Below are 18,944 nucleotides of genomic sequence, written 5' to 3' on the forward strand. Positions count from 1 at the left end.
AGGAGCGCTCTTGAAGTTGCTGCATTTTTATAACAGAGTGTGGGAGGAGGGAAGATTACCAAGTGCATGGAAAGAAGCAGTAGTAATTCCAATAAGGAAGCCTGGCAAGGATCTGTCAAAACCCAGTAGCTACAGACCAATTGGATTAACATCAAGTATATGTAAGATAATGGAAAGGATGATAACAGAAAGGTTATCGTATGAGCTTGAGAAAAGGGGAATGCTGGCAAGTTATCAGAGTGGTTTTAGAAAGGGAAGGAATTCCATGGACTCAGTGATAATGTTAGAGACTGAAATAAAGAAGGCCCAGGCAAATAGAGAGTCAGTAGTGGCAGTGTTCTTTGACATTGAAAAAGCCTATGATATGATGTGGAAGGAAGGATTATTAATTAAACTGCACAAGATGGAGGTTGGTGGGAGAGTTTTTAGTTGGATTAAAGATTTTTTGTTTGGTAGAAAAATTTAAGTTCGGATTGGATCAGAATTATCAAAAAAGTACATAGTGGAAAATGGCACACCTCAAGGTAGTGTGATTAGCCAGTTACTTTTCATCATTATGATCAGTGATGTCCTCACAAAGGTACCAGTGGATATAGGTAGGTCACTGTTTGCGGATGATAGGGCCTTGTGGAAAAGAGGCAGGAACATGGACCATATAATCAGGAAACTACAAGAAGCAATTGATGAAGTGGTGGAGTGGGGTTATGATTGGGGATGTAGATTTTCAGTAGATAAAACTCAGACTGTATTTTTTTACCAGGAAAAAAGTTGAGGTAGGGAAGAAGTTAAGGATGTATGGGGTTGAATTAGAAAGGGTTGCATCATTTAAATTTCTGGGAGTTATATTTGATTCACGATTAACATGGGCAGACCATATCAGGAAAGTTGAGGAGAAATTTAAAAAAGTAATAAATGTGATGAGATGTTTGACTGGTAGGGAATGGGGAGCAAGTTGTTCAGTGTTGAAGAGAGTGTACGTGGTTTTAGTGAGATCTGTGTTGTACTATGGAAATATAGCATATGGATCAGCATCTAGGTCTCTTATAAGGAAACTGGATGTGATTCAGTTTCAGGCCTTGAGAGTGTGCAGTGGGGCTTTTAAAACATCACCAGTGTCAGCACTACAGGTAGAAATGGGAATAATGCCTTTGGAAGTAAAAAGGATGCAACTGATGGCAAACTACTGGGCTAACTTGCAGGGGCACAATGATTCTCACCCTACTAAAGGAGTGTTGCAGGAGTGCTGGGAAAATGGGAGGTTTCAGAGGGATACCTTTAGTCAGGTAGGGAATGATATTGCAAAAGATTGTGGAGTGTTTGATCTGAGGATAAGTCCTTCAGTAGTTTATCCGACTGTAGCTCCATGGAAGCTTGTATGGCCTGACATAGACTGGCATTTGTTAGAGGTAAAAAGGAAAGAAAGATATAAAACAGATTTGGTAAATGCATTTAACTGTCATGTGATGGAAAAGTATAGTGATTATACTCACATTTATACGGATGGTGCGAAGGAACCTGAAACAGGAGTGACAGGGTTTGGGGTGGTAATTCCAGCAAAAGAAATTGGAATCAGCAGAAGAACATCTAATAAGTTAGGGGTGTTTACAGTGGAGATGCTGGCAGTGTTGGTTGCGTTGCAATGGGTGCAGAAAGCCAGACAAGCCAAAGCATTGATATGTTCAGATTCATCCTCAATTCTAGCAAGTTTAAGGTCTTTTCACGCAAACAGTCGGCAAGATGTACTTTATGAAGTCCTTCAGTTAGTTACAAGAATTGCAAATCAGGGAGGTCAGGTAAAATTTCTATGGGTTCCAGCACATGTAGGGGTGAAGGGGAATGAGAGGGTGGATGAGTTGGCAAAGAGGGCATTAAAGAAAGAAAATGTAGAAATGCACATTAGTATCAGTAAAGCAGAGGTTAAGTGTGTAATCTGGGAAAAAGTCAACCGAATGTGGCAAGAAAGATGGGACAGGGAGGGGAAAGGGAGGCATTTATATCAAATACAAAAGAGTGTTGCAGTTACTAGGGTAGGTAATGGAAACAGAAGAGAGGAAATTGTGTGGACTAGGTTAAGGCTGGGGCATTGTTCATTAAACAAAACATTGAAAATGATAGAGAAACACCAGACAGGATTGTGTGAGGAATGTCAGGAAGAGGAGTCAGTAGAACATGTAGTTCTGAGTTGCAGGAAGTATGGGATACAGAGAGAGATGATGAGAAATAAGTTAAGGGAGTTGGGGGTGCAGGAATTCACATTAAAAGGGTTGCTGGGCATGGGTGAGAGAGCACAAGGCCGGGTATTTTTAGCGTTTTTAAGGGGTACAGGAGTCTTTTATAGGATATGACGGATAAACAGGAATAGGGTACTAGGATGGTCAAAGATGGGAGGGTACAGTGTAGGTTTTGTGTGTGTGTGTGCGAGATTGGGTGAAGGGATTTAGAATGTATGTCTAGTGCACATTCTGGAGCAGAGGGTGGCGGTAATGCACCATTAAGCTGGATGCCGACCGCCGTAAAACAAGACACAGACAGACAGACAGTCAAGCAGTTAGTTTGCTAATTAGTTCGTTGGTTAATTTTTCTGCATATTCGTCTCATGACGCAATTTCATTTTAAAGTTTTGGGCAGACCAAAGCACGTCTTTCACCGAATTGATGATCTGCCAGCAGCACTGGATGTTTGTCTCCATGTGCGTCCCCGGGAACAGCCCATAGATCACGGAGTCCTCGGTAACGCAGCTGCTGGGCATGAATCTTAGTACTGTCCCTTCCACTCTCTTCCACACCTTCTTTGCGAACCCACAGTGTGCAAAGAGGCGAGCCACCAACTCCGCCCCATTACATTCCTCCCGTGGGCAGTGGGGTGCAGAGACGACATTCCGGGCGTACAGGAGGGATCTGACTGGGAGGGCCCCTCTCACTGCCAGCCAGGCGAGGTCTTTGTGCCTGTTGGTGAGATCTGGCGATGAGGCATTTTGCCAGGTGAACTGGACGGTCTGCTCAGGGAACCACCCCACTGTGTCCATCACGTCCTTCTCCTTCAGTGCCTGCAGGACACTACGTGCCGACCACTGTCTAATGGCCTTGTGGTCAAATGCATTGGCTTTGAAGAATTTTTCCACGAAGGACAGGTAGGGAGGCAATGACCAGCTGACAGGGGTGTTGTGCGGGAAAGGGGCCGGACCCATCCTTCGTAGCCAGGACGACAGGTAGAACCTGGGCACATAGTGGTACTTTGTGCCAACGTATCTGGGATCCACACACAGCCTGATGCAGCCACACATGAAGCTGGCCATCAGGGTGAGGGGGACATTGGGGACGTTCTTGCCCCCGTTGTCCAGGGACTTGTGCATGACGGTCCATCTCACTCGCTCCATCTTGGAACCGCAGACGAATCTGAAGACATCTCGGGTGATTTCTGAGCTGTAGGAGCCGGGAATGGGCCACACCTGTGCCAAGTACAGCAGCCCTGAGAGCACCTCACACCTGATGACCAGGTTCTTGCCTGTTATCGACAGGGAGCACCCTCCCCACAGTCCCAGTTTCTGTTTCACCTTGGCAGTCCGTTCCTGCCAGTTCTTGTTGCATGCCTCAGTCCCTCCGAACCAGATCCCCAACACCTTCACGTGGTCAGACCTGATGGTGAAGGGGACGCTGGATCTGTCGGGCCTGTTGCCAAAGAGCATGGCTTCGCTCTTCGTACAGTTGACCCTGGTCCCAGACGCTAGCTCGAACTGTTCGCAGATGCCAATCAACCTGCGAACTGACCTCAGATCAGAGCAGAAAACGGTGACGTTGTCCATGTACAGGGAGGTTTTCACTTGGGTCCCTCCACTGGCTGGCAGCATCACCTCTCTGCCTGCACATGGAGATATCCGTGACTGAATGCAGCCCACTGGCTCACTCTCGCCTGCAGGAGTATGTGCTGAGGGATGCACTCAAGCTTGGTGCGGCCACCGCAAAGGCCCGGTGGGGAAGAAACACAGTTTAAGGTTCATCACCCGTGGGAGTGGGAGGGGTTGGGTGGGGAGGAGACTAACCCTCATCAGCGGTGTGGACAGATAATCAACATGGTGCCCAAGGAGTGGGTGGAATTGTTAATTTGGGAAAAGCATTAGAACCAACGCCTGCCTTTATTGTTGATAACTTTATTGTTAATAAGTCTTAACTCTTGACCAAGGGTTGAAAGTAAATGAACGGTTTATTGTAAACATCCTTCATTTGTAAATGAACAGAGAGTCAACGCATAATTTTATTGTAAATAACTTTATTGAATAAGGACTCAGAGTCAATGAATTTTTTTTTCTTATATGTAAATAACTTTATTTTGTAATACTTCTGAATAAAGTATTTTTGGAAAAAAAAATCATTTTAAAGTGGAGTTTCACTTTCTATTTTAAGATGCAAAGGTTGTTGCCGGCAGTTTCACCAACCACTGCCAGTTTTACTTTTACAGTCTAGTACTGGAGAGGGAAGACCTTACCAAAGTACAGGAACCCAAAAGATAGAGTAAAGTTGGTGTCGTTTGGCGGTTTTATAAAGGATCAACCTTATTGAATCTCTGTTCAGGAATAGTAGCCTGCATCTGAGATAACCCCTGCAAGATCAGGACGGTTTATGCAGTGTTCACCCTCCAGGAAAAGGTCAGTTTCTTTAAACCATTTTATTTCCTTCACCCTGAATCCTTTGGACAAGGCATCTCTTGGCTGGGATCAGCAGTGACGTCATGTCTTCAAAGAAATCAGGAAAGTCTCTCCTTACTGACTGTATAAATCACTTGGACTTTGGAATTTACCACTTTAAGACTGTATTCGAATTTACCACTTTAAGAACTATTCCAGAGTTTGGCTGTTTGCTAAATTGCCGTATAGCAGTTAACTTCCGGTTAAGTTAGTCATTTGTTTACTTTTCACTATTGTTGAGCAGAGTTTAATAAATGTTTAGGTTTGTTTATACAACCTGACTCAATTCTACATTCAAACAACAGGAATTCTGCAGATGCTGGAAATTCAAGCAACACACATCAAAGTTGCTGGTGAACGCAGCAGGCCAGGCAGCATCTATAGGAAGAGGCGCAGTCGACGTTGGTCTCGGCCTGAAACGTCGACTGCGCCTCTTCCTATAGATGCTGCCTGGCCTGCTGCGTTCACCAGCAACTTTGATGTGTGTTGCTTCAATTCTACATTCATTGTTGCCGACCACATAACAGAGAGAAGAATGAGCCATTGGAAAAAGAGGAATGGGAGGGGATCCACAGGGAGGTGATTGACTGGTGTGAAGAGATAAGAGGCCAGAACGGGAATAGAAGAGGGGAGTGGAAGAGAAACATGTTTGTACTGGAAGGAGAAATTGATATTCATGTCTTCAGGTTGGAGGCTACTCAAACAGAATATAATGTGCTGCTCCTCCTCCCTGAGGTGTCATTTTGGTTCCAATTTCTAACTGTGCCCACTGCAGTCATTTCCTAAGGCAGAAATGTAAGTTGAAATCATAGCAATTGAAACAAAAGTTGGCAGCAAATTGGGTCAGATGTATTTTTTAAAAAAGTTAAAGGTTCTACAGCAGACCCAATTTACAACAGTGTTCTGTTCCTGAGAGCTGTCTGTGGACAGAAATTAAAGCATACAATAGAGGGTCGGAGAATCAATAAGTGAGTCAACCGGTGTGGGAAGAGTCAGAGGCAGCCATCCTCACTGATTCAGAGTACTGCAACTCTGCTCAGCTTAACCTAGCCTCTGATTGTTACAGTTGAGGTTGAACAGTGATTTGATACAGAAATATCTCATTTCCATCCAGCAAAAGATACCTGAAACCCCACTGCAGCCAGCAAATTCATCAAACCAGTCTCTCAAATGTTTATTAATATAGAAACATAGAAAATAGGTGTAGGAGTAGGCCATTCGGCCCTTCGAACCTGCACCACCATTCAGTATGATCATGGCTGATCATGGTGGTTGTCCATGAGCCATGACTTATTCAGTTAAATATCCAAAACAAGATAGGAAAATAGCACAAATACAGCATGATAAACTGATACTTGCAGAGACATGCCCGCGACATAAGCTGAGTATTCCACCTTATTCAACATTGTGAAAAGAACTGGGAAAAGGGAAGTGGAGGTAGGGTAACGCTGTTAATAAAGACTGCATCTATTCATAGTTGGAAGGGTTCTTGGCTCAGCTGATTGTGTTAGCTATGATTTTGGGCAAAGCAAGATTAATAAAATTGGAGATGCATGTAACAGGAACGGTATAGTGTCTTAAGGGCCTTCAATTTACATAAACATATAATCAATTAGTGCTAGTAATATAGAGGGTGAATTCTGAAATATATGTGGTATGGATTTATAGATCTGTACATTAGGGAATGGATTATTTTAGATCTAGTACAATGCAATTAGAAAGAGTTAATTAATAGCCCTGCTGCTGCACACTGCTCCAGGACTTAAGATCAGAATGCGATAGAATTCAACATTAAATTTGAAAGAAATGTGTGCACTCCAAAATCTAAATGAAGGAAGCTATGAAACTAGAAGTCTGATATGGTAAGTATGTGAAATTAACTTTGACATACTGAAGGACCTGGACCCACTGCAATTTACCTATCACAAAAGATCTACAGTGAACACAATCTCACTGGCTTCCATGCAGCCTTGGACCATCTAGACAACAACAAAACATAAGTTAGGCTGCTACTTATCGATTACCACTCAGCACCCAGCATCATCATCCTCTCAGTACTAATTAACAAGCTTCAAAACCTGGGCTTCTGTACCTCCCTCTGCAACTGGATCCTTGACTGGATCATTGGGGACCACAGTCAGTGCAGATTGGAAATAAAATCTCTTCCTCTCTGACGATCTACACAGGTGCAACTCAAGGATGTGTGCTTAGCTCACTGCTTCTCAGTTCATAGACATGAGTGTCCTCTACACACTCATGTCTATAAGTCTAGGAATAGCTTGAATGACATCTATAAATTTGCCAATTGATCCACTATTACTGGCAGAATATCATAGGGCAACAAAGAGCGAGATAAATTGGTTGGTTGAGTAGTATTGCAAGAACAATCTTGCACTCAACGTAAGCAAGACCAAGGAACTGATTCTAGACTTCAGATAGAGTGATAAAGAAGGTATTTGTCATGCTGGCATTCATCAGTGTGGGCAATGAGTATAGGAATTGGGAACTTATGTCACATTGCCACTAAGACCAAGGAGTTAATTGTAGACGTCATGAAAGTAAAGTATGAGTGGATAGAATGAGCAAATTAATGTTCCTGTGCATTAACATCACACAACATCTATTTTGGGCTGAGCATATTGGTGCAAGGTGGCACCCTAGTACCCCTACTTCATCAGATATTTGAGGAGATTTGGTATGTCACCAATGAGTAGTGAATTTCTATAGATGTACAGTGGATAGCATTCTGACTGGTTGCTTCACCATCTAGTATGGAGGCTCCGATGCACAGGGTCAGAACAAGTTGCAGAGAGTTGTAGACTTAGTCAACTCTGTTATGGGCACAATCCTCCACATGATCAAGGACAATGTTCAAAAGGTGGTGCCTCAAGAAGATCCTTTAGTGTCCTGGACATACCCTCTTCTTATAACTACCATCAGAGAGGAGCTACAAGAGCTGAAGACTCAAACTCAATGTTTTAGAAGCAGCTTCTTCTTCTCTGCCATTGGATTTCTGAACAGTCCATGAACACCTTCTCACTATTTCTCTTTTGCAATATTTATTTATGTTTATGTAATGTATAGTAATTTTAATGCATTACATTGCACAGCTACCATAAAACAGCAAACTTTCCAACATAAGTCAGTGATAATAAGTCAGATTCTGAAACTACATTGAAAGGCATGACTGAAGAGAGGAAGTGGCTAGCATTTAAAGAAATAGCTCATGATTTGTAACAAATATCTCTTCCTTTAATGCACAAGCACACAAGATCACTGTCACGTCACCATTAAGAACATTTACTGCGCCATCCCGCACTCACACTTTGGCAAGTCCGATCACCTGGCTGTACTTCTACTCCTGGCACATCTGCAGAGACTGAGGACTGTGGCGCCAGTGGAGGTGTGTTCAAGCAAGGTACACAGGACTATTTTGAATCGATGAATTGGACTGTAGGAGCCACTTATATCTACCCTATCTGATTTGTATTCTATGTTGCCTATTTATTATGGTAACTATTCGCAAGTGGGGGTGTGATAAAAGTGATGGGAATCAGATCTGTATGCGTGCTTTGTTCTGTGCAGTTTGCAGCTGGGGACTGTCATGATAGGGCATTGAAGATTGCAGTAGAACAGAGTGATCTAGGAATAATGGTGGATAGTTCCCTGAAGGTGGAATCTCATGTGGATAGGGTGGTGAAGAAAGCTGTTGGCATGTTGGCCTTTGTAAGTCAGAGCATTGAGTACAGGAGTTGGGATGTAATGTTGAAATTGTATAAGGCATTGGTGAGGCCAAATTTGGAGTATTGTTTACAGTTCTGGTCACCGAATTATAGATAAAATAAAATTGAGAGAGTACAGAAAGATTTACTAAAATGTTGCCTGGGTTTCATCTCCTAAGTTATAGAGAAAGGTTGAACAAGTTAGGTCTTTATTCTTTGAAGTGTAGATGGTTGAGGGGGGACTTAATAGAGGTGTTTAAAATTATGTGGGGGATAGATAGAGTTGACGTGGATAGGCTTTTTCCATTGAGAGTGGGGGAGATTCAAACAAGTGGACATGAGTTGAGAGTTAAAGGGCAAAAGTTTAGGGGTAACATGAGGGGGAACTTCTTTACTCAGAGAGTGGTAGCTGTGTGGAATGAGCTTCCAGCAGAAGTGGTTGAGGCAGGTTTGATGTTGTCATTTAAAGTTAAATTGGATAGATATATGGACAGATATATGGATATATAGATATATGGATAGGAAAGGAATGGAGGTTTATGGGCTGAGTGCAGGTCAGTGGGACTAGATGAGAGTAAGGGTTCAGCACGGACTAGAAGGGCTGAGATGGCCTGTTTCCGTGCTGTAATTGTTATATGGTTTGTTGAATGCTCAATTAGACTTAATTTACATGGGTACACTCAAGTTCCGTCTTGAAGTTTCATCGCTTCAAGCTTGTATGTTTGCTATTTGCTAATAAAGGATCTAATACATATACTTGACTTTTGGAACAATCATTATTAGAGCTGAGGGCACGTCATACAAGTATAACAAATCCGTGGGTGTTGCCAGCAGTGGTTTAGTTAGGATTGGCCACCACATGGACTATATTCAGGGATCCATCTTCGGATCTGAATGAATATGCCACAGTTGACACCTACTTCGTTAAATCTTGCGTGGATGAGTGTGTGCCTTTGAGAACATAAAGAGTTTTCTCAAATTAGAAACCCTGTGTGAACCAAGAGAGTCAAAGTTTGCTGAGAGCCAGATGTGTAACGTTCAAGATGAGCAATCCAGAGTCCTACAAGAAATCTTTTTATGACGAAAAGCCAATTCTGTGTGAAGTTAAGAGTTAGAATCTGATGTATGAAAGCTGTGGCTTGGTGTGCCTGCCAATACTTCTTATCAGGCAACTGCTAAAAGTGAAAATAGCAGTGATGCTTCACTCTCCAATGAGCTCAATGTCTTTTATTCATGTTTTGAAAGGGAGGATAACACTATGCCTGTGTAAATTCCCACGGCATCTGGCAACCCTGTGATTTCTGTCTGTCAGAACTTTCTTCAGGATGGTGAGTCCTCACAAGACATCAGGCCCAAATGGTGTACCTGGCTGGATACTGAAAACTTGTGCTGACCAACTGACTGGAGTGTTCGAGGACATCTTCAACCTCTCGTTTTTGTAATCTGAGAAAAGCACAAATAGCACTGGTGGTCAAGAAGAGCATGGCAAGGTGTCTTAATGACCATTGTCTATTAGCATTGGCACTTACCGTGATGAGGTGCTTTGAGAAGGTGGTCATGGCTTGAATTAACTCCTGCCTAAGCAAGGACCTGGGCAGGCTGCAGCTTGCCTGCAGCCACAATAGGTCTACACTGGCCCTTCACTCTGCTCTGGAGCTCCGGCTGTCAGCTGTAGTAGGGCTATATGGTAAAATGTGTTAGCAAACAATGTCAGGCAGCATCACTGACAACAGCACATGCTCCCTCCTTTGGAACATAAGGGAACTGGTATGTCACCACTCACCCTGACATTCTCCAGTGAACATCAGAATATAAGAATTAGGAGCAGGAGTCGGCCATCTGACCCATTGAGCCTGCCCCGCCATTCAATAAGATCATGGCTGATCTGGCCATGGACTCATTTCCACCTACCTGCCTTTTCCCCGTAACCCTTAATTCCCCCACTAGGTAAAAATCTATCCAACACTCACAACACGCTGGAGGAACTCAGCAGGTCGGGCAGCATCTGTGGAAATAATCAGTCAACATTTTGGACCGGAACCCTTTGTCAGGACTGAAGAAGGAAGGGGCAGAGGCCCTATCCCCTTCCCTCTTCAGTCCCAAAACATTGACTGATCGTTTCCACAGATGCTGCCCCTGCTGAGTTCCCCAGCGTGTTGTGAGTGTTGCTTTGACCCCAGCATCTGCAGAGTATTCTGTGTTAAAAATCTATCCAACCTTGTCTTAAGTATATTTATTGAGGGAGCCTTCAATGGGCAGAGAATTCCACAGACACACCACTCTCCGGGAAAAGCAGTTCCTCCTCATCTCCATCCTAAGTCTACTGCCCCGAATCTTAAGGCTATGTCTCACCTGAATCTGCTGTCTCCACTGGGGCCAAACCTGCAGAAAACATTGTGCCTGGATAGTGACCCTGGCAGTGTCCTTAGATCTGTATGGGTCAGCTGGCATAGGTAATGGCAGACATTCCTAACCTCTCCCTGCTACAGACTGTGGTCCCCTTCTACTTTAATAAGACCACTACCAAAGAATTATCCCAGTGTGTTAATGATTACTTCCCAGTGGTTCTGTCATCCACCAATATGAAGTGCTTTGAGAAGCCAGACATGGCACTCATCAACTCTAGCTTACCAGACAACAAGCAGCAACTGCAATTTGCCTATCCCTGACAGACATTATTTTCCTGGCCCTACACTCACCCCTGGAGCAACTGGACAGTAAAGACACCCATGTCAGATTATTGCTTTTCGACTGCAGTTCTGCTATCAATACAATCATTTCAAGTAAACTCACCACCAAACTCTGGTTACTGGGAGCCAATGCCTCCCTCTGCGGCTGAATCTCAACAACAAACTGCAATCATTAAGGATAGGCAACAACACTTCTTCCATGACTATTTTAAGCACTGATGCTCCACTAGTCTGGGATCTCAGATCTCTACTATACACACTGTACAATCATTACTGCATGGCTAGATTCTGCTCTAACCCTGTCAACACATTTGCAGTTGATACTGCTGTGGTCAGTGGTTTCTCGAATAACGACGAGTTATGGATTACAGGAAGGAGATAACACGGTGACACGACAACAACATTTCCCTCAAGATCAACAAACTAGCTAGTCATCCACTTCAGAAAGGGGGATGTGTTTATGCTCCTTACCACATCTCGTTGAACCCCCTACCATCAGGCAGGAAGTACCGTAGCATTAGAACAAGTTCAAGACTGTTAGGAAAGGAAACAGCTTCTTCTCCCAGGCTCTAAGACTACTGAACTCTCTGCCACTACCTAGGTCTCATCACGTATGAACAGCCAGTAGCATTGCACTGTTTGCTTTTTAATTTGTGTCATAAATGCATCTATTTGTTAATTTGTTTGTGATAATATTTGACAGAGCGTGTGTGTGTGTGTGTGTATGCCTGTGCGTGTGTGTGCATGTGCATGTGTTTGTGATATATGTACTGAGTTGTGCACCTTCGCCCAGAGGAATGTTGTTTCATTTGGTATCAAATACGTGTACTGTTGAATGAGGATAAACTGAAGTTGAACATTAATGGTGTTGAGACTGAGAACTTCAAGTTCCTTGGAGCGAACATCACTTGGTCCAGCTATGTTGACGCCATCACCAAGAAAGCTCACCAATGTCTCGATTTTCTCAGGAACCAAAAGAAACTTAGCATGTTCCTGTTCAACCTTACCAACTTCTATTGGTTCAAGATAGAAAGCATTCTATTTGGGTTCGTAATGCCTTGGTATGACAGCTGCTCTGCACATGACTGCATGAATCTGCAGAAGGTTGAGGATGCAGTTCAGCACATCACAGTAACCAACCTCCTTTCTATGGACTCTGTCTATATTTCACATTATGTCAGCAAGGCGGCCAGCAAAATCAAAAACCATACAACATTGGAGCAGAATTACGCCATCTGGCCCATCGAGTCTGCTCCACCATTCAGTTATGGCTGATCCTTTTTTCCCCTATCTTCTCCTCAACCACAGTTCCTTGCCTTCTCCCCATAACCTTGGATGCCATGCCCAATTAAGAACCCGATCTCTGCCTTAAATACACCCAACGACCTGGCCTCCACAGTTACATGTGATAACAAATTTCACAAATTCACCACCCTTTAGCTAAAGAAATTTCTCCGCATCTGTTTTGGAACGGCACCCCTCTATCCTGAAGCTGTGCTCTCTTGTTCTAGACTCTCCCACCATGGGAAACACCCTTTCCACATCTACTCTGTCTAGGCCTTTCAACATTTGAAAGGTTTCAATGAGATCCCCCACCTCATCCTTCTGAATTCCAGCAAGTACAGATCTGGAGGCATCAAACATTCCTCGTATGATAACCCTTTCATTCCTGGAATCATCCTTGTGAACCTCCTCTGGACCCTCTCCAATGCCAGCACATCTTTTCTATGATGAGGGGCCTAAAACTGTTCACAATACTCAAGGTGAGGCCTCACCAGTGCCTTATAAAGCCTCAGCATCACATTCTTGTTTTTCTATTCTGGACTTCTTGAAAAGAATGCTAACATGGCATTTGCCTTCCTCAGCACTGACTCAAACTGCAAGTTAACCTTCAGGATGTTCTGCACTAGGGCTCCAAAGTCCCTCTGCATTTCAAATTCCTGGATTTTTTCCCCATTTAGAAAATAGCCCACACATTTATTTCTACTACCAAAGTGCATGACCATGCATTTACCAACATTTTATTTTCTTAACATTGTACTTTCTTAACATTTCTTGCCCATTCTCCTAATCTGTCTAAGTCTTTCTGCATCCTACCTGGTTCCTCAACACTACCTGCCCCTCCACTACCCTTTGTATCATCTGCAAACTTGGCAACAAATCCATCTATTTCATCATCTAAATCATTTATATACAGTATAAAAAGAAGTGGTCCCAACACTGACCCCTGCGGAACACCACTAGTCACTGGCAGCAAACCAGAAAAGGATCCTTTTATTCCCACTCACTGCCTTCTACCAATCAGCAATGCTCTAACCATGCTATTAACTTTCTTGTAATACCATGGGCTCTTAACTTGGTAAGCAGCCTCATGTGTGGCAACTTGTCAAAGGCCTTCTGAGAGTCCAAATATACAACATCCACTGCATCCCCTTTATCTATGCTACTTGTAATCTCCTCAAAGAATTCTAACAGGTTTGTCAAGCAGGGTTTTCCCTGAAGGAAACCATGCTGACTTTGTACTATCTTGTTCTGTGTCACCAAATACTCCATCACTTCATTGTTAACAATTGACTCCACATCTTCCCAACCAGAGGTCAGGCTAACTGGTCTATAATTCCCTTTTCTGCTGTCTTCCTCCTTTCTTAAAGAGTGGAGTAACATTTGCAATTTTCCAGTCCTCTAACACCATGTCCAATGATTTTTGAAAGATCATTTCTAATGCCACCACAATCTCTAACACTACCTCTTTCAAAACACTAGGGTACAGTTCATTTAGTCTGGGCGACTCATGTACCTATAGGTCTTTCAACTTTTTGAGCACCTTCTCTCTTGTAATAGTAACTGCACCCACTTCTCTTCTTTCAGGCACTACAACATTGGGCATACTGCTAGTTTCTTCCACAGTGAAAACTGTTGCAAAATGCTCATTTAATTCATCAGCCACATCCTTGCCCCCTGTTATTATTTCTCCTGCCTCATTTTCTAGCTGTCCTATATCCACTCAATTCTCTTTTATTTTTAACATACTTGGAAAAAACTTCTACTACCACTTTGGTATTATTTGCTAGTTTGCTTTCATATTTCATCTTTTCTTTTATAATATTTTTTTTTATTTGCTTTCTGTAGGTTTTTAAAAATTCCTAATCTTCTATCTTCCCACTAATTTTTGTTTTGTTGTATGCCCTTTCTTTTGCTTTTACAATAGCTTTGACTTCCCTTGTCAGCCATGGTTGTACTATTTTACCATTTGAGTATTTCTTCATATTTGGAATACACATGTCCTGCATCTTCCTCATTTTTTACAGAAACATATGCTATTGCTGCTCTGCTGACATCTCTGCCAGCAGCACCTTCCAATTTACTTTGGCCAACTACTCTCTTATACCACTGTAATTTCCCTTACTCCACTTAAATACTGCTACGTCAGACTTTACTTTCTCCCTATCAAATTTCAAGTTGAATACAATCATATTGTGATCACTGGTTCCTAAGGGTTCTTTTATTTTAAGTTTCCTAATCACCTCCAGTTCATGACATAACATCCAATCCAGTATAGCTGATTCCCTAGTAGGCTCAATGACAAACTTCTCTAAAAAGCTATCTCTTAGACATTCAACAAACTCACTCTCTTGAGATTCATTACCAACCTTATTTTCCCAATTGACCTGCATGTTAAAACCTCCCATGACTACCATAGCATTGCCCTTTTGACTCACCCTTTTCTATTTCCTGTTGTAACCTGTGGTCCACCTCCAGCCACTGTTGGGAAGCCTGTATATAACTGCCATCAATGTCCTTTTACCCTTGCAACTTCTTAACTCAATCCCCAAGGATTCAACATCTTCTGATCCTATGTCACATCTTTTAACTGATTAGATGTCATTCTTTACCAGTAGAGCCACACTACCCCATCTGCCTACCTTCCTACCCCTCCGATATAATGTGTAACCTTGGACATTCAGTTCCCAACTACAACCATCCTTCAGCCACAATTCAGTGATGGCCATGCTGGACATTCTCTCCCCTCCCTTCTCCCAACAGGCAGAAGATACAAAAGCCAAAACGCACTTACCTCCAGGCTCAAGGACAGCCTCTAACCCATTGTTATCAGGCCCTTGTATGAGAAGGTGCACTCTTAAACTTTCAATCCACCTTGTACTTTATTGGTTACCCGCACTGCACTTTTTCCAGTAACCTTTACACTTTATTCTGCATTTTTTTTTACTTCATTGCACTGTGTAACAATTTGAGCAGTATAATCAATGTGCCAGAGAAGCTTTCACTGATTCTGGGTACATGTGACAATTATAAACTAAGAACAATACCTAGACAGCAGCAAAACATGGATTAGGCTGCTGTTTATTGACTACAGTCCAGCATTCTTCATCAGCCTCTCAGTGTTAATCGGCAAGCTTCAAAACCTGGGCCTCCTTCTGCACCTCGATTGTCCATTTCCTTATCAGGAGACCTTTGTGCAGAATGGTAGTAGTAAGTCTTCCTCATTATCAAGACCGTCATACCTCAAGGTTGTGTATTTAGCGTACCACTCTATCCTCGAACATTTACAATTGTGTTGGTAAGCGCAGCTCAAAAGCAATCGATAGACTCCCAGATGTTACCAATGTTGGCATCAGCTGAGGTGGAAAAGAGGACGGTAGAAGAGTGCGAGTTTGGCTGGTTGGGTGGTGTCACCATAACAACCTAGCACTGAGCGAGTCCAAGGAATTGACTGTGCATTTTAGGTAGGAGAATTAAAAACAGACACCAGTCCTTATTAAGGGGTCACCGGTGAAAAGGGTAAACAGCTCCATGTTTCTGGGCATTAACATGTTAGAGGGACTGTAGCGATCAGTCTCATCTGCTCCCAAATAATGCCAACAATTTGTTTGTAGGATGTAAACATCTCATTTTCAAGTGGGCTGATGTCACTACTGAATTTTGCTGGCTGCTTCAGCTTTCAATATATTTTATCTTAGATGAGAGAACTTATGTTTTGTGAAGTCATTCTGAAACCTCCTTGAAATACATGAAAACCTGTCAACACTTTAAATCCTCCAATGTGCTACTCATTTTTGTGAATGTTTTAGTAAATAAAAGAATTCAATTACTTCACTGGGGCATCCTCTCAGTGCAGCTGTTCAGCCTTTAATCTGTTCCACTGCTGTACTGCAAAACAACTTGCAAAAACCAGCAACATTTCCTTCTGCATCTTAGCAATCATCTAATAGTCTTTATCAGATTTGTTTACACTTTTCAACATGAAAAAAATGCCCATTTTTCCTCATTCATCTGACCATTTATGTTTTGCGAGCTTAAGGTAATTTGGTACAAGTTGAGATGAATTTATACAGGTTGACCTTCACTAATCCGGCACCACTGGGACTTGAGGAGTGCCAGATTAGTGAAAATGCCGAATTACAGAAGGATCATATTAAGCACAGTCAGTGCCGGAATATCAAATGAACCGGATTACAGGTAGTCGGATCAGTGAAGGTCGACTGTACTTCATAAACTTTAACTTAATTACCCTGAGATTATATTTCACATCCTGTTATTTCACAGTATTGAATTGTAATTGATCAGGCCAGTTATAATCTTTAGATATTTATTTTAAGTTTTAATACATTACAATCAAGTTCAAAATCAGTAGGAACACCCATGAAATCAAAACCATAATGATTCTAGTATCTGCAGCAAGGTAGGCGATGTGAAAAACTTAATGACATTGAACCTGTAGTTCTCAGACATCATTCCATACCTCTGCTGCAGTTGCTGAAAATGAATGCTGTACAGGAAAATCACTCTGTCATGATTTTTTTTTGATAAGAGAGAGATTTAACAATCAAACATATTTCAGTAGGGCCAATGGCAACAAGGTGCAAATGTCACCCATGACATACCTATACCACGGATTCCAATAATGAATGCTAACTTTTCAGAAATATTTTCTTTAATGATTACTGTTAAGCTAATTGTGTTTCTCCCAGCCCCAAGATGTACCTACTTGATATGAGACCTCGTCACTTCCTGCAGTGGCCAACAAGTCATCTCAATTTGTACATGCAACTGCTGTACTAAAACAAGACCAGATAAAATTGCAGAGGATGATACCTCAAAAATAATAAAAGCACTATAAACTTTTAAAACTACAAACATTTGTAAAAATATTTTACAAAGTACAGACAGACCATTGTCAGGTTACTAACCTGTAACCTAACCTGTGTAGAAATACATATAATTAATGCATTATCATTATCTTCAAAAACTATTTACTAACGTTAAAATCAAAGATCAATAGTAAACTTGATTTTATATTATGTAAAATTCAGAACAATAACCCAAGTACTCATAGTTTGCGATGCTGTATTTATTTGGAATTAGGACACTGGAATGTTCCAAATCCTGGAAGGGTGGCTTTTCCTTGAAAATAGATGTCCCTATCTGAACCACGGTTTATACGTTTCACCAGATTTTTCTCAAACATCAGTGGATGGTAAGCACCCATTGTACAGGCTTGATCTTGAAACCTTTCATAATAATGGCAGAGATCTGTTTGTCTTTGTGAAGGCAGAAATTCATAGACATTTACTTGGTCGCAAATGGTCATCATTAAAAGGATACCTGAGAATAAAAGAAATGCTTCAAATGATGCAAAAAAAGGGAAACAAGAATAGCTGAATCCACGTTCTGCCGTCAGTGTATAGGATCAAGTAAACACCCAGAACTAAACTCAACGCAAGTTCACCTTCTCTTGCATGTTTAGAACACTGAACATAGGGCACTATGGCACAGTACAAGCCAATCAGCCCACAATGTTGTACCAAACTTTTAACCTACTTTATGATCAAAAAAAGCGCTCCATTTTTCTAACACCCATGTGTCTATCTAAGAGTTTCTAAAATGCCTTTCTGTATCTACATTTACCATTATACCTGGCAGGGCTGTCACTACTCTCTGTGAAAAGAACATAACTGTGATATCCCCTATATATTCCTCCAATCATCTTAAAATTATGTCCCCTTGTACAGTATTAGCTATGTTTTCCCTGTGAAAAAGCCTCAGGCTATCCACTGGATCTATGCCACTTATCTTCTTGTACAACTTTATTAAGCCGTCTCTCATCCTCCTTCACTCCAAAGAGAAAAGTTCTAGCTCTCTACCTATCCTCAAATCCAAGTTCTCTAATCGAACAGCATGCTGGTAAATCTCTTCTGCACTCTCTCTAAAGCTTCTACAACAAGGTGGCTAGAACTGAACACAATATTTAAAGGGTGGTCTAACCAGGGTTTCATAGAGCTGCAACATTACCTCAAGGCTCTTGAACTCAAACTTCTGACTAATGAAGGCCAACATACCACATGCCTTTTTAACACCCCCTATCAACTTATGTGGCAACTTTGAGGGATATATGGATGTGGACCCCCAGCTCCCTCTGTTCCTCTACAGTGCTAAGTATTATGTCATTAACCCTGTATTCCTTCTTCAGATTTGATGTTCCAAAGTGAATGACTTCACACTTCCCCAGGTTGAATTGTCGGCTAATTCTGAGACCAGTTCTGCATCCTGTCAACATCCCATTGTAACTTATGTCAATCTTCTACACCATTCACAGCTCCACTAAACCATTGTTTCATCTGCTAACCGATTTCATTTCCTCACCCGTCACTTACATGAGGTGTATAAAGAAGGCAGAAAAGAACTAAAGAAGGGAATTAGGAAAGCCAAGAGGGGCCATAAAATGCCTTTGGTAAGTAGGATTAAGGTGAATCCTGAGGCATTCCATACAAAAATCAAGCACAGCAGGATAACTTGGGAGTGGGTAGGACCACTCAAGGATAAAGGGCAGAG

General features: G+C 42.1%; 1 protein-coding gene across 7 annotated transcripts in view; it reads right to left on the reverse strand.

The window, feature by feature from the left end:
* Positions 1–17,387: 17,387 nt before the first annotated feature.
* Positions 17,388–18,944, reverse strand: part of LOC134345395 (beta-galactoside alpha-2,6-sialyltransferase 1-like) — a 123,947-nt gene continuing 122,390 nt past the window's right edge. For all 7 annotated transcript variants that reach the window (XM_063045994.1, XM_063045988.1, XM_063045992.1 and 4 more), the window contains one exon: positions 17,388–17,717. In XM_063045994.1, coding sequence (XP_062902064.1) covers positions 17,464–17,717 — 254 coding nt within the window. In that variant the 3' untranslated portion in view covers positions 17,388–17,463. The remainder of the gene's footprint in view (positions 17,718–18,944) is intronic.

Source organism: Mobula hypostoma, chromosome 4 (genome assembly GCF_963921235.1).
Source record: "Mobula hypostoma chromosome 4, sMobHyp1.1, whole genome shotgun sequence".
NCBI lineage: Eukaryota > Metazoa > Chordata > Chondrichthyes > Myliobatiformes > Myliobatidae > Mobula > Mobula hypostoma.